Source organism: Homarus americanus, unplaced genomic scaffold, assembly GCF_018991925.1.
Source record: "Homarus americanus isolate GMGI-L3 unplaced genomic scaffold, GMGI_Hamer_2.0 scaffold31037, whole genome shotgun sequence".
In the NCBI taxonomy this organism is placed as follows: Eukaryota; Metazoa; Arthropoda; class Malacostraca; order Decapoda; family Nephropidae; genus Homarus; species Homarus americanus.
The window spans coordinates 7,723,201-7,746,032 of record NW_024722227.1 but is presented as its reverse complement, the minus strand read 5'-3'; the positions used below and the strand labels follow the sequence as shown (position 1 = coordinate 7,746,032).

Sequence of the window (22,832 nt, the reverse complement as noted above, 5' to 3'; positions counted from 1 at the left end):
TGAGGCCTATGTGAGAGGGGATCCACAACAGTTTGACCTTGACACCCCGGTCAACACGGCACATATATTTGTGTCTGGCTTCAGAGACAAGCGCGTGACAACTTGTGTTAAATAGATGTGCCTATAGGTTGTTTCATTGTAGTTTCTCATCTGCCAAGATTAACATTGACATTATTCTGGTGGGTGTATCTTATAGTAAGAAAAATGCTGTAACTGTAGGAAAAATCAACATATCCACAGACTGCTTCACTCATCTTAACATTTTACTTAAAAAATTATTTTGATGGATTTGTTTTATAAATGGGAAAAAGATTGTGATTGTAAACTGAAAATATTTTAAGGTGGACGTGACGATATACTGTTTCACTGTCTGTGCTAATATAATATTACTTTTGGGTTAGGTAGGATATAAATTTTTTGTTGGCTTGCAGAAAAATACCTTAATCGTAATGCAGTCCATGGCTGAGGAAAGGTTGCCCACAATGCCCATGCCTGATGTAAGACATAATATTATTAGTCATGTAATACTATATTATTATAATTGGAAGATATGTTAGCCCTAGTTTTTACCTTTTTACGCTTTTAACTATGATTCACATGTATTTTCCAGTCTACTAATATGTTAAAATTTATTTTGTTATGAAAACAAAAGGGGACCGTGATAACCAGTCAGTGATTAACATACTGTAGATTTGTATTTTTACTTTTTAATCAGCCATATCCTGTAATTTAAATTTGATGTATTAAGACATTTAAATTACTGTATGAAAATTTAGGAATAATGTGGAAAAATTACAATAGAATAAAAACCTTTATAACCAACTGCCCTTCACTAAGTGGCTCAAGTATAATGTACTCACTAAGCTGCCAGTCTAGGACCCAGAAGGCCTGACAATAGAGGCATGGACTAATCTAAATAATCAGTAGGTTTCCCCTATGGCAACTAAGCCATATAAAAAGGGTGTTTGGATGCAGAGGCTTCTCCCCCCTTGGATAGTTGTGGTAAGAGATCAGATGAGCAGGTGACATCACTGAAGCTATTGTGCGGTGTATCTTTCTTCCAAGTTGGCCGTACTGGTCTAACAGGCTTCAATCCTCATTCATTCCAAGCAATGCCTTCCATTGATAGGTAGTTCCACTGTTCACTCTATATACTTTGGAGATAAGTACAAGTATTGATGATAGTTTGCTAAAGCTCCAATATGGATATAACTTATGAGCTGACTTTGAACTGGGAAAACTTAATTTGTTTTGTTGATCCATGGTCATTAATCCTGATGTTCCATTTTATGTCCAAGCCCAGAACCAGGCAGTTTAGAAGCCTTCCCTTCTCCTTTGGGTTGATGAGGAAGTTTCTCATAAATGAATAGGGGATGGAGCTGGAAGAGCAGTATAGCCCTCAAGAAGAAAGACAAGGTGTACAATGGTTTCTATAACATCACACTCATCTGACCTTCTGCTTTTTCTATACATGTTGGAAAAACCTATATATTTCCAAATATAGTACCACTAAGCATGGTTAAAAGTTCAATAGTGAAGATTTGCTTATCATTTAGGCAAGTCACAGCCACTAGTGACAAGTCTCTTGAGTCCTAGACTGATGCCCGGGAGAACTCATTTTCCTCAAGTAGCCTATTTCCAGACCTGAGATCAATCCTTTGATATTTTCGCAGCTGAGAGATGTTGTAAAGCAAGTTTGCCGGAGAAACCCTAATGGCCGTGTGTTAGTGATTGGACGAGAGCACATGAAGAGCTGGTCACCTCAGAATTTATTTAGAAACCAGCAAGCTGTGAGCTTGTATACCCTTAATAATATGTGAGTTTTGGGGATGCTTATTTGTTTTAAAAGAAATATTTATTGTACTATCGTGGACAAAAGTTCGCTCCCTATGGTGAAACAATCAAGGGAATGAGTCTCCGAACTGACTTACCCTGACTCATCTGGTGTGGGTGTGCTGTTTTATCTCATTTGAGGTCAATACTGCTTCATTTTGGGAGGGAGCAAACTTTTGTCCACGATAGTACAGGTTGTACCTCTCTAGTCCGGCATTCTGTGGTCCGGAAACTCCCGTGGTCCGGAATGATTTTAGTTTGTCCAATAGGTAGATAGGCAGCCTTTTTTTTTTATCTGAATTATTATTATTATTATTACAGGAGTATTAAATTTTTGCCCCTCAGGCCCCAATGTGTGTCAGTGACCTATGCCCGGGTGGGCTAATCCCCTTAAAAAAAAAAAAAAGCCGCGGGAAATTAAGGTTTGTTTACATCCGGCAGTTCGGCTGCTCTCTCTCTCTCTCTCTGCTTGTCTATACAGAGTACAACATTTAACCCTTCAATATATATGAGCAATAAATAAGTGTTGCTTTCATATTCTTATGTAGAGTAATGACGATATGTTTTCACATGTGCGCACTTACATACGCGCAGTCTCACTTTTTTTTTATCATTAATGGTTAGCTACTTATATTGTTCCATTTATTAACATTAAATAACATTACAGGCACTTCAAACAACCATATTATTTTTTTTACATTAATTTTACTACAGCTACAATCAGAGTCTTATTTTTTTCAGTTTTATATGTAGAACCAATCAGTCACTGGTTTTGTAAGCCTTAACATAAACAATGCCGGCAGACGTCTCGTTTCCTCATTATTAGTAAATTGTATTGTTAATTTTGCACACTTAAACATTAATTCAATAAAAACAAATTCAGAAACATTAATTAAATTATATATGAACAGTAAGGAAGTGTTCCTTTCATATTCTTATGTAAAGTAATGACGATATGTTTTCACGTGTGCGCACTTACATACGTGATCTCTCTTTTTTCTTTACCATTATCGTTAGCTACTTCTGTTGCTCCATTTATTAACATTAAATAACATTACTTAAAACAACCATATTAATTTTACTACAGCTACAACCAAGGTCTTATTTTCTTCAGTTTTATATGTAGAACCAGTCAGTCACTGGTTTTGTAATCAACGAAAACAATGCTGTGTCATTTCCTCGTGTGTTTTAATATTCTACGTATTATTAATGAATTGTATTGCTCATTTTGCACACATAAACATTAATTCAATAAAAAAGACATTCAGTAATAAACAATAATGAATCTTTTGTACATAAGAGAAATGACGCTGTTTACACGATTATGCACGTCGTCTGCACATTGGCGGGCCGTTCAAACCCGTTGAAATTCAAGTTTCCGCCTTCAAAATTTTTATTTATTTTTTTTGTGTTCCAATAAAATACGTTAAGAATGAAAAAATCGCGAAATTTGAGAAGCTACTGTACGACATTTAACCCTTCAATACGTCTTCAAAGAGACCATGATATAGAGAAAGTGGTGCTAGTGCTTCCAAGCATATGCACAAGTCACTATCTATCCAGGAAAAGGGTGAATTTCCATGGTCCGGCAATTTCCATGGTCCGGCAATTTCCATGGTCCGGCACCGGTCAGGTCCCGAGGTTGCCGGACTAGAGAGGTACAACCTGTAGTAGTACAGTAGTATACATTACAGTATTATGTTTACAGTATGAACAATATTGTACAGTGGTGTTTGCGTAAATAACTACAGCTCCTACAAGCTGTAACACAGCTCTCTTCACGCCCGTATCATATAGAGCTTTTGCTTTCTAAATATATTTATTTAACCAAACGTATAGATAAAGTATTCGGGATTATTTTGATAAAAAGTGGTGTGTCTAGCAAAATTAGATCTGATTTTACTGACTCCAGTATCAACATTTCTTACTTTTTTATATATAAAAGAATGCAATTCCCATCACTATATCATATAGAAATATTTCGTTTATGGATATCCTAGTGGAAACTTCTCGTAGAGAATTTATTAAGGATCATTTTAGTATCAAATTCATCTCCCTATCACAATTAGCCACGCTTGAGTGACTAGGGGGAGGGGAACTGACTGGGCGACCCTTACCCCCTCACACCCCAAAAAGGTTCTCTTCTGCCAACAACACTCGGCCTACTCGACCACACTGTGCTACACACACCAACACCACCCATACACACACACGCATGCAAATAATTCCTTGATCCATGGGCTGGATAATGGAAGTGAAATTAGTAGGAAGAAATAATGCAAAAATGTCCTTAGAAACCAGGACATCACCACTAGGGTGTGAAGAGCAATCCTCTGGAAGTCCAACTCATCAACAATTTTCATGAGCCTCCACAGCAAGGCTTTTGAAAAAACAGTCAGTGGTTAGCTGTCCCATGATCCAAGTCTTCTTATTACTTATATAGACCACAGGTAAGTTATTCACTCCTTTAAGGGTATGAGGATGGGCACTCTTACCAACAGCCAATAACTTGCACTTGTGTGTGCAGGATACACACAAGCACTGTCTTTTGGGACAGAATGCCAAAAAGTCCTGCCTCACTAACATTGTAAATCTGCTCTGGAGTTAAAACATGCTCTTCTACCAGCTTTGCAAACACTTAGGGGATGCATCTGTGACATCTTGATTGGCAGATAGTTTTTCTCCACCAGTTTTCAAGTGTTGTATCCCATAGCATTTTCTGAATTTGTCTACTTGGTAGAAAAGGAATATGGTTCACTTAGGTTAATTTATTTGTGGAATTGTTTTGCTTTCTCACATGACAGAGGATCAGATATGGGCAGGCCGTTGCTGAAACAAACATATATTACTCTTAAGTCCTCACACTTTCCTTTATGAAGTGATTTTTGTTTTTCAATTTCCTTATTGGTTTCCCTCTCAGTATAAAAATAATTTTCTTTCTTTCATTGTCTTTTGATATCATACTGTATATTGTTGTATTTCCAACACCATATTCCTCTTGAAGGAAGTGAAGAGAAACACATAAGTAATTATTAGATGTTTTAATTGCCTGTATGTGGCCTGGCGAGTTATTGCTAGGCATTAACATACCTAGGTATAAGCTAGGCATCGCATTCTGGACTATATCACAAAAACTGGTTTTTAGAAAAAAACAGCCATTTTTTTCAATATTTCCACTTTCTGTAATACTGAATTGTAAGCATAACATGCTTCCTTTTGCAGCACTACAGTCAGTACTTGGTTGCTTAAGAGCTGTCATAATTAGAATCTTATTTCTTATTATATCAAAATGAATATGAATTTGGAAACGAATACATGCGTTTCAGGCGACGGTATCTGTTTGAATTGGAACAAAGACCACATTCATATGTTTGTTCACGCGCATCCCAAGCTTACCAATAAAATGGGGTTTTTCCATTAAAATTTTGGATACCTTTGGATTCTGAATGTTTGGATTTGGGAGGTTTGATTGTAATGGAATTTCTGCTGTTCCAATCATCTTATGCATTAGTCAGTCCAGTAAAGCAATGTACAGGGGGTCCCTGACTTACAAACGTCAGACTTACGAACACCCGACGATATGAACGAAGTCCCATAAAGTCAATCATTTTAAGAATTTGACATACGTACAACTGGTACATAGTATTAACATACAAGAACTAGTTTGTGTGGCGCATGTGGATTGATGTGTTGCGCCCAGCCAAGCACCTTGAGGGAGTGTCAGTACACTTTACCCTCACTGCAGTAACCTGTGTGATCAAGTGCAAACTGTTGTTTTTTTGCTTATTAACTCTCTTTTTCGGCTCTCATCATGGCTCCCAAACATAAACCTGATGCAAGTGATAGTAGTGCATCCAAGAAAAGGAAAACAATCACAATGGAAGTGAAAGTTGATGTAATTAAACATTCTGAAAAAGGCAAAACACCTTCATCATTGGTATAGCGTTGGGCTTCAGTCTGTCCATGATTGTAACAATTTTGAAAGACAAAGCGAAAATTCTTGAACATGTTAAAGGATGTACACCATTGTACTCAACTGTGATAACTAAACAAAGAAGTCAATTGTTAATTGAAATGGAAAGATTGTTAGTGATGTGGGTGGAAGATCAAAATCAATGGTGTCTGCCTCTAAGTTTGACCTTGATTCAGGAAAAAGCGACAAGCTTGCACACTGACTTGGAGGCTAAACATGGTGGTGAAAGTGATGGGATAGATTTGTTGCCAATAGGGGCTGGTTTAACCAGTTCAAGGCAAGGGCAAACTTACATAGTATTTGCAAGGTGAAGCAGCTAGTGCAGATGTAGTTACAGCGAGTGAATTTCCTGCCGCTTTAGCTAAAGTAATTGAAGAAGGAAGTTATTGTGCTGAGCCTGTTTTTAATATTGATGAGACTGGTTTATTTTAGGAAAGGATGCCTGAATGCACGTAGCTTTCAAAACATGAAAAACAAAAACAAAAAAAGCAGCACCAGGGCATAAAACTGCCAAGGAGAGGCTGACCTTACTGTTGGGGGACAATGCTGCTGGGGACTACAAACTGAAACCTTTGCTTGACTACCAGTCAGAAAATCCTAGAGCTTTGAAGGGTGTTTTCAAGACATCACTTCTAATTATCTGGAAAGCTAATAAGAAGGCTCGGGTGACATTGTCCCTTTTTGAAGACTGGTACCTTAATCATTTTATGCATGAAGTGGAGCAATATTGTATTTCAAAGTCAATGCTTTTTTAAATTCTCTTGGTTCTTGACAATGCACCTGGCCATCCTGCAATTTTAAATGATGTTCATCCAAACATTAAGGTTGTGTACCTACCTCCAAACACAACATCTGTTTTACAACTGATGGACCAGTGAGTTATTGCTTCATTTAAAGCATATTACCAGAGAAGGACATTTGCTCAAGCTATCAGGACAACAGAACGAAAAGATGGTAGGACTTTAAAGGAATTTTGAAAGTCCTACAACATTTTGGATGCTGTGAAAAACATTGCAGATTCATGGGCTGAGATAAAAGAAACCAACATGAATGGTGTTTGGAAAAACTCTGCCCACAGTTTGTCCATGATTTCAGGGGCATTGAAAATGATGTTGGGGAAGGGACAGAGACAGTGGTAGACCTTGGGAACCAACTCCAGCTTGATATTCATGAGGATGATGTCACAGAGTTGCTTGAGTCTCATGCTGAAGAATTAAGCAATGAGGTCCTGATTGAACTGGAGAAGCAAATTTTGTCAGAGGATGTAGAGGAAACTGAAACTCCAGAACCAATGCGATTCATTACAAAAGAAACGGCAGAAGGTTTCAGGCATATTGAAGAAGGATTGTTTAAATTTAAACAGCAAGATCACAACACAGCAAGATTCCCCAAGGTTCATAGAGGTATTAGTGAATGTCTATGATGCTACTAAGATTTATGATGAAAGGAAGAAAGTTTCAGCATCTACAGAACCAGTCCCATCAACCTCTGCAACATCTACAGAACCAGTCCCATCAACCTCTGCAACATCTACAGAACCAGTCCCATCAACCTCTGCAACATCTACAGAACCAGTCCCATCAACCTCTGCAGCATCTACAGAACCAGTCCCATCAACCTCTGCAACATCTACAGAACCAGTCCCATCAACCTCTGCATCATCTACAGAACCAGTCCCATCAACCTCTGCAACATCTACAGAACCAGTCCCATCAACCTCTGCAACATCTACAGAACCAGTCCCATCAACCTCTGCAACATCTACAGAACCAGTCCCATCAACCTCTGCAACATCTACAGAACCAGTCCCATCAACATCTGCAGCTTCTCCCAGCAACTCTAGAACCAGTTCCTTCTACATCATCATCACCAACTTCAGCTTTGACCCAATAAAGCCTCTGTCACTCTTACAAATGCCCATTTCTACATGCACACCAGCCCCATGCTTTAATGTAAGTGTTTAACTTTAATTTTTACATTTTGTTCCTGTATTTTGTCATTCAATTTCTTCTTTTCTCTTAAATTAAGTGATTTGAGATGTATAAAAGGACTTTGACAATGATATAGTGCACATAGGGTATGTGTTCTGACTTACTGTACATACATTTCCGAATTATGGACATCTTCAGGAACTGAACCCGTTCGAAACCTGGACACCCTGTACAGTACTTGTAGCATTAAAATATTCTTAGCTGTATCCCCACCATCATATTTATGAATTGTTTATCCACTGAGAGCTCTTCTTTATGTGGATTAGTGAAGAGGAACTGTATGGATGGGATTTTACTTCCAGGACAAGAGATGATGGATTCTTCATTTATGCAGCTCTTCAGTCTGGATTTGGAACTAATTTCATAACAAGGTATTTTACATAATTTTTTGGCTTAAAATACCTGAAAAAAGATAAAAATATGGTCTTTAGCTCTGATCAACTCATCTCTAACTATACCTGTACAGTACTGTACTGTCATATTCACACACTAGTAACAAATTGTATGAATAAACATTACTCTGAATATGATTAACTATCAGGGTTGTTGATTTTTTATTTAAAAAAAAGGATTTATTTGAATTAAAAAAAATTATTTCAATAATTTTTTTAGAAATTTAAATCAGATTTTTTCCTTTGTTGAATGAGAACTGTTCCCTGTCTCGTACTCCCATGAACCTGTTCATTGGAAACTAAGAAACTGCCTTGGTACAGAAAAAGCAGTAAAACTTGTTTCTTTTTAAGTCTTTGACTGCAGACACTGGTCATGGTTATGAAGATGATTAATTAAATCATAACTTACTGTTTGCAATGCGTGATGTAGCAAGGACAAAGAGGCGTTAGAATTTGATTTTTATACAGTAAATACCCTGTATTAAATGTCTTGTTTTATCCAAATGTGTTGTCAATTAGTTGGTTTTGCTTTGTTTTTCTATTTACAACTCTAAAGTAAACCTAAAACAAATTATAAGTGCATTTAATACTTAACTACAACCCCTACATGTTTAGAATAGAAGTACAGTACAATAATACATGAAAGGTAGGCAAAGTCAAGTTACTTATCTTGAACTTTTTTCTTTTTTTTTTACGGGGATTAGCCCACCTGGGCATAGGTCACTGACCCACATCGGGGCCTAGGGGGCGAATATGTAATAGTAATAATAATAATAATAATAAAGAACCATAAAGAAATACAAAAATGAAAAAAAAATCAAGAGTGAGAAAATATATGTATGTTGTGTTGTCAAAGTAAGAGAAACAATTGAGATCCTGCAATTGTGTGTAAATGAGGCAGAAAGTCAGATTAGCAACCTGGGACTTGGTCACAATTTTTGTGCTAACAATATTTTCCCAGGCAGTAGTACCTCCCTGTTTGGTAGCTGTAATTTTTGTTGTGAGATCACTGAGTATTGAACATTACAAAAGTGAGGGTTTCTTGTGTTTAATTATGGAGGTCACTGTGATAAAGGCTTAATATACTTTGTTTAATTTTTACTTACTTCTTTTACATTTATCTTATAAAAACCAGGTAGTAGGCAGCTACCAAACAGGAAGGTACTACTGCCTGGGAAGATATTGGAAGCATAATGTGTTGTCTAATGGTAGACCCTTCTGTCATATGGCATCACAAAAATTGTGACCAAGTCCCAGGTTGCTCATCTGACTTTCTGCCTCATTTACACACAATTGCAGGGTCTCAATTGTTTCTCTTACTTTGACAACACAACACACACATATATTGTTTCTCGCTATGTATTGATTTTTTTTTTTTTTTTTCTCTGTGGTTCTTTATTATTATTATTACGTATTATTATTATTATTATTATTATTATTATTATTATTATTATTATTATTATTATTATTATTATTATTATCATCATCAGTGTTATTATTATTACAGGTATTTATTTTATAATTTTAATTTTTTATGAAAATTTTTATTTAGTTTGAACTAATTATTTTTGTTATTGTTATTACATTTTCGCCCCCCAGACCCCGATGTGGGTCATTGACCTGTGCCCGGGTGTGGGCTAATCCTGTTTAAAAAAAAAAAATCATTGATAAAAAAATCTATATTTAAATCAAACAACCCTATTAAGTGACGCAATAGTTTTGCAAAGAAATCTAGATTTTTTTTTTTTTATGAAAGATACAGTACTCACCAAATTATACATTTAGTGACATGCTCCGGGATCACCTGTTCCGACTGGAGCAGGTACCTCTAAGAGAGACTTTCCGACGCTGGCAGAGATTGCATCAAATAATGGTCATCAAAACACACATTGGATTTCACCTTTTGGTAAGTAAATATACCCAATCACTGCTATTTTTCATTTTGATTTTGTACTGAGATAAAATCAGAGTAATGGTCACTCATAATAAAATTTTGATGACTTACTACATAATTTTATAAACATTAAACACATACTGTCATCACCTTCAGAGCCAGTCGGCCATTCACCCTGCTGATGTCCACAGCTCGTTCTACATCATCAAAAAGCTCCCATCCATTTTTACCTCTAAATTAGTGGTTTTTCTCGTCTCCTTCAGTTCAGAGACAACAATATCACTTCCTGGTTGTTGAATACTTAAATTTACAGCATATTTTTTGCTAGTTTTAACAATGAAAATTTACGAAAAATGGAAAAGACACATCTGGGCCCTCTTAAGTATGGCGTTGATATTGAAACCAGGGTTTCCAGCAGTAATGGGTGTTATGTATCATTATGAACACTGTTTTCTTTATACAGTATAGTCTCGGTTTATGCGGATTTTCCTTACTCGGTTGGTCATTTACGCAGCACCTGTCCAGACGTGCCAATTATTAGTTACGCGGTACATTCCTGAATTTACGCGGGAAGCGGCACGGACAAGCTGCGCGCTAGGTCACTTTTACGTCACCGCTGACGTCAGATGACGTTTCGGACTGTGATTGGGTCACGCATCCTTACCACCCACGCATCCCCTCCGCCACGAGCTGTGATTGGTCTATTTAACCTTGCTTGCCCAGTCAATAAAACATTACTGCGTTCTTCACCCGCCACAGCCAGCCAAAGTCAGTGATAGTGAGGATATGGACTTTGAGGGGTTTGACAAGGAGGCCCTGCTAACCTCTGTGGTGGATAGTGATACAGGTGAGGGCCAATAATCTGCCCTCTGCCTCGGAACCAACCCCCCATCCCTGTGTGCCCAGCCATCTCTTCTACTAACGTAAGTGTTAAAACACCTAATATTATTGATATATCTCTTAAATATTAATTGTATGTGCATACCATCATAAAATTAAGATGTTATTTTTACTACAACGTACGTATTATGTTGGAAAAAGGGTAGTCTGGCAGTCGGCCCAGTCTCTATTTCAATTAATCCCATATGTTCTGTTATTTCGTTTACGCGTTTCGCGTTATACACGGACCTCCATGGGTTTAATTGACCGCGTAAAACGAGACTATACTGTACTGTATTCTTAATTTTTCAATTTTCAACGCATGACTTATATGACTTCATTTTTAATCAAAACTATGTTCCCTAATTCATCAGTAACATTCTGATGAAGGAATGTAGGCTAAAGTGTTTTGCAAGAGTTGAAAAGTAAATTTATTTTCTTGGGTAGGAAATATGAGTGAAAGTGTCTTAAGTTTACAAATGTTACAAAAACTGATCATTCCAGACAGATTATTGAGTTACAGTAACTGTGCAGACCAGTTGTACATTGTTATTTTTTCCACTATACCCACTTTTTTTTTATACCTCCTCTCACTCGTATCATTCCAATACAGGTTGGACCTCACTAGTTTGGGAAGCTTGAGACCAGCCTGGTTCCGGATTAGTGAAAATTCCGAACCATCGAAGCCGAGGCTAAAAAAGGCAAAATAATGCATAAAATGTACTATTACGCGTTATCGACAGGTAGATGGTCATTATACCTTTGTGACTTACATCAGCATAAATCTAGCCCAGGTTTACTGGACCTCTTTATGTCAAGTGTTAGTGCTATGGCACATGTTTACTGTACACTGAACCCTTGCTTTAGGCCATTCACTATATGGGAATGCGCATATATGTACAGAACTAAACAAAGAATTTATTTGAAATACTCTGTAACATTCAATGCCATAATATCCTGACTACTGGGGTTAGTTATACAGACTTTTCCCTGTGAAAAAGCCATAATTTTGAGCAACATATTACTGTGCTCATTTTGTCTTCAAGTGTACTGGTACTAAGTTACATAATTACTAAAATATTTATGTCTAGTGTGATCTATGACATGTTTATACTGTACTCAAATTAATTGCTGTCTTGCAAGGAATCCAGCAATACAAGTTATATTGTGCTAAGTCAAGTCTGACATTTTATAAGAGAAGAATGTTATGTTGTCAAAGTAAGAGAAACAATTGAGACCCTGAATTGTGTGTAAATGAGGCAGAAAGTCAGATCAGCAACCTGGGACTGGGTCACAATTTTTGTGATGCCATATGGCAGCAGGGTCTACCATTAGACAATACATTATGCTTCCAATATCTTTCCAGGCAGTAGTACCTCCCTGTTTGGTAGCTGCTTACTACCTACTACCTTTGAGTACTGGTTGTGATAATTGTAATGATTTTTCCACAACTTTTATAGCATTACTGTTGACTTTTAGTAGTTGTGGGACATATCCTAATTTTTCCCATAAGATTAAGCATTCACTATATGCATCCCGAACCATCGAAGCTGCCAGACTATCGGGTCCCAAATTAGTAGTGTCCAACCTTTATAACCATATAGTCATTTTTTACATGTGCATTCTTGCTCCATTATGTACTTTGTCAGTTGCAGTTCAGTACTGTACTTTCATCTTGGCACACTTGTCATACGGACATATCTTCATCCCTGACTATCCAATCTCAAAACTTCATGCCCACATTATAGAAAATCTTTTTAAGCCACTTGCACACTTTATCAAAATAACTACAGTTGGTCCTCACATTACGCGGTTAATGTAACCCGGAGGGTCCCGCGGAAAGTGAGGAACGCGGAAAGTGAACAACATAACATATGGGATTAATTGAAATGGAGTCCAGGCCGATCCCCAAACTCCACTTTTTGACGACACACAACTATGTTGTAGTAAAAATTTAATCTTAACTTTATGATGGTATGAAAAAACAAGTAATATAGAAAAGGTTAGGTTAGGAAAGATAAAGGTTAACATAGGAAAAATAAAGAATAGGTTAAAAAACTAAAAATTTGGTGTAACACTTACGGTAGTAGAAGAGATGGGTCGGCATACGGGGATGGAGGCTGGTTCCGAGGCAGAGGGCAGATTACTGGCCCTCAGGTGAATCACCATTACTAGGTGAATCATCATCACTGTCACTTACAGTTGTCAGGGCTTCCCTGACAAATCCCTCAAAGTCAACTTCACTGTCACTATCACTGGCTTGGGCTGGCTGTGGTGGGTTGCGGGTGAAGAAATCTGTTATGCTTTGCTGACGGCTGGCGTTGATGTTGTCATGATACACCGTGATGTACGGCTCCATAGCCTGCACCAGCCGGTTATGGAAGACTTCATAGCGGTCATCGTCATTGTCGCGGGAAAGGACGGACTTAATTTTCTCTGCAAACTCCATGGCACACTTAATATCACTATGACTTAAACTGTGTTCTTCGGAGACTGACGCACCTTCTTCCTCCTCTTCACTGACGTGTTCTTTCTTCCATCATCTCACGGGCAGCTCAGGGATCTCTGATCACCTCCAGGATGTCAAGCCGTTGGTGGTCTCGGAGTAGCCTGAACTGTAACAGTTCGCGCAGCTTCTCTGGCAAGGTCCAATGCTACTGCAACATTCTGAACCCTCACCAGTCACAGATTGACTCTCCTCTCACCTGGTATTCCATGCAACACATGTCTCCATGCGTGACGAATTGTAGCAATAGGACAGCTGATCCCATGATCACCCAAGATGTCCACAGCTTTCTTGATGTTAAATATTCTCCAGAATTGTTTGAAGAGTATTTTTTGCTATTCTAACCGTTGTTCCTCATCTTCGTCGTTCTTGCTATCGGTGGTGGTGTCACTCAGGTCACGCAACTCTTCCCTGGTGTTGGTGAAGTCGTTCAGGAGCTGGAATTTTTTTGTTGAGAATGCAGCTTTCACATTGCAAATCAACTCCTGGTCCATGGGCTGTAATATAGACGTAGTGTTGGGAGGAAGGAAGACCACTTTTACGTTGGGGTGACGATCTAACAGTAGGGGCGAGTGTCCTGGTGCGTTGTCCAGCAGCAACAAAATATTAAATGGGACATTCTGTTGCTCACAGAATTTCTTTACATCGGGAACAAAACAGTCATCAAACCAGGAGAAGGACAGTGTAGAGAACATCCATGCCTTACGTGCTGTCAGCCAGTGGACATTTAGCTTGGTCATGTCCATGGTTTTGTAGGCGTGCGGCTTGCGTGCTGTGTGGATCACCGATAACTTGAGCTTACAGGTACCGGAGGCATTGGTGGCAAACAGGACGGTGATGCGTTCCTTCTGCATTTTCCGGCCCCGAATCCTGCTGGCATTCTTCACAATGTAGGACTTGGAAGGTAGTTTTCTCCAGAAAAGACCAGATTCGTCCATGTTAAACACCTGGTCGTCACTGTACTGTCCTTCCTCCATAATCTCACGTAAAAACGGAGGAAATTCCCGAGCCGCAGCACGATCAGCACTCGCTTCTTCACCACCAATGTTTATATTGGTGATCTTGTTCCGGATCTTAAACCTCTGTAACCACCCAGAGGAAGCATTAAAGGGTTTGGGCTCTGTAATTCCCATCTTTCGTGCCACTGCCATGTACAGTTCACGTGCGTAGTCCTTCACAGAGCGCGTGTCGACCGCCATGTTCCGTCGCGCCTGACGCACCAAGTACCTCACAAGTAATTTTTCTGTCTTGAGAAGCACCTGGTTGTGAAAATACTTGATCATAGAAGCACCTGTAGACTTTGTGATCTTCATGTGCTCCTTTATCTTGGCTGAATCCTTCTTTATAGTCCGGATCGTAGATTCGTTGACGCCATGCTGGCGCGCGAGATCAACTTGCCGTGTTCCTTTCTCCAAATCTTGAATAATTTGGTACTTCACCTCGTAGCTTAAGGAACGTCGTGTCCTCTTTGGCTTAGTGCCGCTGGGTCCAGGTAAGGAAAGGTTTTTCTCTGGGGGTGGTGGTCCGGCGGAAGCCATTTTACGGAACAATGGATGCGCGTTAACACGGAGTGGCCTTGAGGGATGAGACTGTCGCGGCTAGGTCAAGCGTCGTCTCTCCTCCCTCCCTCCCTGCCCCGGGTGGACACGTCATAATACTTTAAGCCAATTACAGCTAGCAGCAGAGGAGGGTAGGGATGCATGGCCAATCACAGGTCTTGTACGTCATATGACGTCAGTGATAACGCAACAAAGACACACTGCGCAACCTTACCGCGCCGCTTGCCCAAGCGGAGGGAGGAGGAGGGAGAGGCGGGCAGGCGGGTGGCGCGTGGGGAAAATCTAAAAATAGCGTCGCGCCGGACACTCTCCGCGTAATGGCGTTCGCGACCGCGAAATGTGAAAATGTTAGGTTCTGGCAAGGCACCGCGGTAACGGTGAAACGCGGAATGCGGGACCGCTTAATGTGAGGACCAACTGTATATCTGTAGTGAATGTTTAGTAGATAACTTTAAGAGTAAAGTGTTGATTATCTTTATTCTTGTGTTTTCCAGGATCCAGCAGCATTTAGCACCACCGCCCAGCAGGGAAAAGGTGGCTGGCACATACCTTATGATGATGGGACTCCTCATCAGTCTTACCAGGTACCCAGGACTTGGCTATGTCTACAGTCAACTTTACCACAGAGAAAAAGGCAATACTTTCAGCCTGAAAATTCTAATGATGATAAATTCGAAGACCTTTCTTTTGAATATAAGGGTAATAAGTCTAGAAGGACCAACTTAGATCAGAAAGAAAGTAAATGGTCATCAGAATTGAGAATATCATCTAGTGATACAAACTTGGAGTTCACACGAAAACACAGCAGACCTTGGAGAAAAAATACAGGAAGGATTGATGTAAAAAAAATTAATGTATCCACTCTGGCAGATATATTAAATACTAATAATAAAGAATAAAAAAAAAATACTTTCTGGTGATATAGTACTGTATATACTAGACTGAAAAAATACATGTATTGTTCTGTATAGACAAAGGTTTTTGTAGATTACATAATGAAAATTTGTAGGAAGGTATATGTATCCTTCTCCCATTTATTGTACTTGGACTATATGTACAGGTGGCTCATGCTTTATAAAAATTCACACTTATGCAAAGACCCTATTTCTACCAGTCCCTCACTTTATGGAAGAAAAATTCAAAATTATACAGCCAGTGTAGGTGTGATGGACTCTGCTGTGCAGTCAGGACTCATGAGGCCTTGTGGGGGCAAGTAAAGTGGTGAGTGGCCACATGAGGAGAAGTCGGCAGAACAGAGTAAAGACACATCATTACGAAACTCAAATCTGTTAAATAAATAAATTGCTTGAAAGTAAAAAAAAGTTTCTCAGTACAGTACTTTACCATTACTTTTACTCGAGTCAAATTTCAGACAATTATTAGTACTCTTACTTTTTTACTTATTTTTCAGGCCTTACATTACTTTATTCTGGGCATCTCAGTAGTGAATGTGTGACATTTTCTCAGCCAATTAGAACTCAATGAGTATATAACATGCTGGAAAACTCTTCCATATCTATAATGAATTTATCTTTACTTTTAAACACTCCCTTACCAGTATCAGCAGTATGTGAGAAATTGTTCAGGAGTGATCTTCAACCCCAAGAAGGATTACTATTACTCGTAGAAGCAAAAAGATTTCAAAATAAACTTTTCCTCAGGTTAAATGAATGGATTTTGCAACTAATGACAAAATTCACACACATGAATGGTAGGCTTATTTTCCTTATTACATAGTCTTTTATATGTATCCAATATATATTTATTGGTGTTTAATTTACTTTATTAACATCCTTTTGTTTACAGGCTATGGATAGCAGCTCAGTGAATCAGAATTACCTTATACAGTATACCTAGTTTGTTGAGTACAGGGGGTCCCCGTGTTATGAACAAGTTCCGTTCCTAAGGACGTTCTTAAGTTGGAAATGTACGTAAGTTGGAACACATACTCTATGTGTACTATAACATAGCCCAAGTCCTTTTATACATCTCGAATAACTTAATTTAAGAGAATAGAAGAAATTGAATGACAAAATACAGTAAAGGAAAGTGAAAATTAAAGTTTAATACTTACACTGAAATGGGGCTGGTTGATATTCCACCCATATTACTAACAATCCACTTCTTTGTTTTATTATCACAGTTGAGTGCATTGGTGTAGATCCTTTTGCATGTGCAAGAATTTTGTGTCTTTCAAATTTGTTACAATCATTGACCGACTGAAGTCTAACACTATACCAGTGACTGAAGGTCTTTTGCCTTTTTCAGAATGTTTAATTACATCAACTTTCACTTCCATTGTGATTGTTTTCCTTTTCCTGGATGCACTACTATCACTTGCATCAGGTTTGTGTTTGGGAGCCATGATGAAGGCCGAAAAAGAGAGTTAATAAGCAAAAAACAACAGTTTACACTTGATCTCACAGGTTACTGCGGTGAGGGTAAAGTGTACTGACACTCCCTCAAGGCGTGTGGCTGGGTGACACATTACTCCCCCACCTGTTGCTACGCCACATAAACTAGTTATCATAGGTTAATACTACAAACCAGTTGTACGTATGTCGGATTCTTAAAATAATTGACCTTATGGGACCTAGTTCGTATCGGCGGGTGTTCATGAGTCAGACATTTGTAACCCGGGGACCCTCTGTATAGTATTGGCACCATTGATGTAGTTGAAACCACCAAGTCCAAGACTGAGACCATTTGAAATTTTTGCATTTATGAATTACCTGAAGATTAACCCCCAGGTAGCATCGGTACAGTTGAACTTTAGGTGGGATACCCTGGGGGGGGGGGGGCAACCTACAAGCAACTGCTGAGGTCCACTGTCATTTCTTCTTGGGGCAACACTTCCAGTGAGATATTTTTTCAAAAGAAATATGCTTCCTTATTATTCATTCAGATACAGTAGCAAGTAGCAGTACACCATGGAGTGCAATACAGGGGGTTCCCGACTTAGGAACAGGTTAGGTTTATGGACCATATTCATAAGTTGATCTGTTCGTAAGTCAGAACAGTGTTACTTCCATAGATTAGATGAGGTTAAAACACAACCCTGCCCATACAAAACAATAATTATATCCCATACATAACAAATATATAAATATATACCAGAGGGTCCCGCGCTAAGTGAAATCCGCGTTAAGTGAACAACAGAACATATGGGATTAATTCCAATAGAACCCAGCCCGACCCCCAAACTCCACTTTTTGACGACAAATAACTATGTTGTAGTAAAAATTCTATCTTAACTTTATGGTGGCATGAAAAACAAGTAATATAGAAGAGGTTAGGTTAGGAAAGATAAAGGTTAACATAGGAAAAATAAAGAATAGGTTAAAAAACGAAAATTTTTGCGGAACACTTACGGTAGTAGAAGAGATGGGTCGGCATACGGGGATGGAGGCTGGTTCCGAGGCAGAGGGCAGATTACTGCCCCTCAGGTGAATCACCATTACTAGGTGAATCACCATTACTAGGTGAATCAATATCACTGTCACTTACAGTTGTCATGGCTTCCCTGACAAATCCCTCAAAATCAACTTCACTCTCACTATCACTGGCTTGGACTGGCTGTGGTGGGTTGCGGGCGAAGAACTCGGTTATGCTTTTCTGACGGCTGGTGTTGATGTTGTCGTGATACACCTTGATGTACGGCTCCATAGCCTGCACCAGTCGGGTATGGAAGACGTCATGGCGTTCATCGTCATTGTCGCGGGAAACGATGGACTTAATTTTTTCTGTAAACTCTATGAGACACTTAATATCACTATGACTTAAACTAGGTTCTTCGGAGAATGACGCACCTTCTTCCTCCTCTTCACTGGCGGGTTCTTCTTCCAACATCTCGTCGGCAGTCACTTCAGGATCTCTGATCACCTCCATGATGTCTTCGTTGGTGGTCTCGGAGAAGCCTTCAGCTGTAATACTGAGCGCAGCTTCTCTGGCAAGGTCCACTGCTACTGCAACAGTCTGAACCTGACCAGTCACAGGTTCACTCCTCCTCTCACCTGGTATGCCATGCAACACATGTCTCCATGCGTGACGAATCGTAGCAATAGTCAGCAGATCCCATGCCTCCACCAAGAAGTCTACAGCTTGTTTAACGTTAAACTTCTTCCAAAATTGTTTGACGAGAAGTTCTTGAGTCGCCGCCTCTTGTTCCTTGTCCTCGTCGCTTTTACTCTCGCTGTCGGTGTCACCCAGCTTACGCAACTCATCCTTGGTGTTGGTAGAGTCGTTCAGGAGCTTGAACTTCTTTGCAGAGTACGCAGCTTTCACATTGCAGATCAACTCCTGGTCCATAGGCTGGATTAATGACGTAGTGTTGGGAGGAAGGAAGACCACTTTTACGTTGGGGTGACGATCCATAAGTAGGGGCGAGTGTCCTGGTGCGTTGTCAAGGAGCAACAAAATATTGAATGAAACATTCTGTTGCTCGCAGAATTTCTGCACGTCAGGAACAAAACAGTTGTCAAACCAGAAGAGGGACAGAGAAGAGGACATCCACGCCTTACGTGCGGTTAGCCAGTGGACATTAAGCTTGTTCATGTCCATATTCTTGTAGGCGTGCGGCTTGCGGGCTTTGTGAATCACCGATAACTTTGGTTTACAGGTACCGGAGGCATTGGTGGTAAACAGGACGGTGATGCGTTCCTTCTGCATCTTCCGGCCCCTTACCTTGCTCGCAGACTGGACAACGAAGGTCTTGGAAGGTAACTTTTTCCAGAAAAGACCAGATTCGTCCATGTTAAACACCTGGTCGTCACTGTACTGTCCTTCCTCCATAATCTCACGTAAAAACGGAGGAAAATCTCTAGCCGCCGCACGGTCAGCACTCGCTTCCTCACCACCAATGTTGATGTTGCTGACCTTGTTCCTCTTCTTAAACCTATGCAGCCAACCAGAGGAAGCATTGAAGGGTTTGGGCTCTGCAATTCCCAGTTTACGTGTCACTGCTGCGTATAGCTCACGTGCGTACTCCTGCACTGAGCGCGTGTCCACCGCCATGTTGCGTCGCGCCTGACGCACCAAATAACTCACCAGCAAAGTTTCCACTTTTGCCAGCACCCTGTTCTGGCAATACCTGATAGATGAAGCACCTGCAGACTTTGTGATTTTCATGTGGTCTTTGATCTTGGCTGCATCCTTCTTGATTGTACGAATCGTAGATTCGTTGACGCCATGCTGGCGCGCGAGATCAACTTGGCGTCTTCCTTTCTCCAAATCTTGAACAATTTGGTACTTCACCTCGTAGCTTAATGAACGTCGTGTCTTCTTTGGTTTAGTGCCGCTGGGTCCAGGTGAGGAAAGGTCTCTCTCTGGGGGCGGTGGTGGTCCGGCGGAAGCCATTTTACGGAACAATGGATGCGCGTTAACCCGGGGTGGCCTTGAGGGATGAAACTGCCGCGGCTAGGTCAAGCGTCGTCTCTCCTCCCTCCCTCCCTCCCCGGGGTAGTCACGTCATAATACTTTAAGCCAATTACAGCTAGCAGCAGAGGGGGGTAGGGCTGCATGGCCAATCACAGTCCGAGACGTCATATGACGTCAGTGATAACGCAACAAAGACACACACTGCGCAACCTTACCGCGCCGCTTGCCCAAGCGGAGGGAGGAGGAGGGAGAGGCAGGCAGGCAGGCGGGCGGGCGGGTGGCGCGTGGCGCGTGGGCAAAATCTAAAAATAGCATCCGAGCCGGACACTCACCGCGTATATGTGGAAAAAACCCGCGTTAAGTGAAAGTTCAGCTTTGGCAAGGCACCGCGTATATGCGAAAACGCGTTAAGTGAAACCGCGTTAGGCGGGGTAAAACTGTAAAGTAATGTAAAAGAATAATTTACTTTGATCCTGAAGCTGGCTTTCTCACTGGTCCTCACTCCATATGGATAAATGTTTCTCCATTTCAGCACTATATCCACTCCTCTGTTTGGCAATAATTGTACATTGCATTGGGGCTGACTCCTTAACATGTTCACTAATTCTGGTTTTGTCTCTGAGAATTGTTCCAACAGTCAACCGATTCAGCTGCAGCGACCTACAAATATCACTTGGACTCTTACCTTTTTCACTTCGTTTTATAATGTCCAGCTTCATTTGAAGTGTTATAGACTGTCTCTTCTTGGCAGATGTACCATCACTGCTGCTACCACTACTCTTATGCTTACCAGTCATGATGAGGGTTCATAAAAATGTAAAATTCAAAGCAGCAAGGTTCCAAGTAACACACAAAATTGCAAGGACCAGAGGACTGTCTGTTGTTTTTGGCGGGACGTGGAACCGCCAAACGAGGGCAGAGGCCAACCGCCAAACAAATTAATGCTGGTTTGTAACCACCTGCAAATGGTCATAAGCTGAAACTGATTATTGTGATGAATATATGGAGTCGTTTGTAAGTGCGGGTGTTCGAAAGTCGAGCATTCATAAGTCGGGGACTCTCTGTACCTTCTAAGTTCCATGTGTCACTTCAGAAATGGGTCCATGCAATATATCTATACTGTACAGTGAAATCTTTTATTTAACTTTGAGGGATGCCATCATCCAACACCTGAGCCTTGTTATTAAAGCATCACAACGTGGTTTCATAGAGAGAAAATCTTGTATGACAAACTTATTTACTCTTTCCTTGAAACAGTAACATACTACATGGACCATGGTTTACCAGTGGATGTGTTGTACAGTACATGGACTTTTCTAAGGCATTTAATGAAGTTCCTCATGCAGGGCTAGTCTCTTAAGATCCGGACACATGGCATCACAGGAAAAATATTTGAGTACATTTAGCATGGAAGAAGGTACAGTACCACAAAGATCTGATAGTGAACAACATGATCGATATTGATGACAGTATATCGAGACATAATCAAGATTATGGACGACACAAGGATACAAGATCTATATGAGCTGTTCAACCCAAGTCTTGAATTTCTGGGTTTTCATCTTAACTTTGTCATCTGTTGCATTGATCATGTGTAGTGGTCTCCTTGTATTCCTGGCGGCACTGGGTTTGGTCTTGGGTATATATTTCTCAATCAAATGGTTCACTTTACTGGCTTTGATAATAATCAGCAAAGTATCTGCACTCTTAAACCTTAGTGAGTCAGGTCAGTGGATACCTCTCATCTCCTCCCTCATCCCGTCATAATTTCCATTGTAATATTTGTACCTTGGCCTGGTTTTGTCGTGAACCAAGTAACAGTTAAATCTGAAGGACAACATTACATGGTGACTGGTGCCAACGGGAGCTAGGTGTTCCAGCTTGGCCACCATACCCTCCTCGTTTGTTATGATGAGGACCAGTGGCTTGGGTGTTTGCTCTCCTCTGTAATGAATTGGGTCTTTAACAAGTTGGAACAGAAAATTATCTCAGAGTTTCTGGGAAAAGAGTAGCGGGGCTATTTAAATCATTTGGCGTGGTCTCATTTCTCCAGTCGATGTTGCCTTAGCTAAAGTCCCTCATGACAAGGATGTGGCTAGGGTTGAGTACTGTTGTACTGTCTATTAAGGCTCTTAAGTTCCTCTGGTTTAATAAGCTACAATTTGGGGATCTGTAGATACACCCGACAATAAGTAAGTCTCTCCCTTTTAATTTAATTTTACACCATTTGGACTCTTCAAAATCATCCTCTCCCTGCATCCTCACCTGGCTGGCTCTAGGGTCTTGCCTAGCATAGATAACCACACCCCTCTTGCAAGTTGCTTGAGAAAGGTTTGTAAATGAGTCATATCCATCTATATTGAACTCGCATGCCTCTGGGTCGATTCTCCTGTTCTTGTACAACAGTTCTACAACACCTACTATATCGG

The 22,832-nt window shown here is 40.1% G+C and overlaps 1 protein-coding gene across 6 annotated transcripts in view; it reads left to right on the top strand.

The window, feature by feature from the left end:
* LOC121862357 (mitochondrial ribonuclease P catalytic subunit-like) overlaps positions 1 to 16,118 on the top strand; it is a 58,288-nt gene extending 42,170 nt beyond the window's left edge. For 5 of the 6 annotated variants that reach the window (XM_042360588.1, XM_042360593.1, XM_042360589.1 and 2 more), the window contains 4 exons: positions 1,674 to 1,816; positions 8,100 to 8,168; positions 9,975 to 10,095; positions 15,522 to 16,118. In XM_042360588.1, the coding sequence (XP_042216522.1) occupies positions 1,674 to 1,816; positions 8,100 to 8,168; positions 9,975 to 10,095; positions 15,522 to 15,926 (738 nt within the window). In that variant the 3' untranslated portion in view covers positions 15,927 to 16,118. The remainder of the gene's footprint in view (positions 1 to 1,673; positions 1,817 to 8,099; positions 8,169 to 9,974; positions 10,096 to 15,521) is intronic. The other variant, XM_042360592.1, reaches the window with a different exon arrangement.
* Positions 16,119 to 22,832: the final 6,714 nt, after the last annotated feature.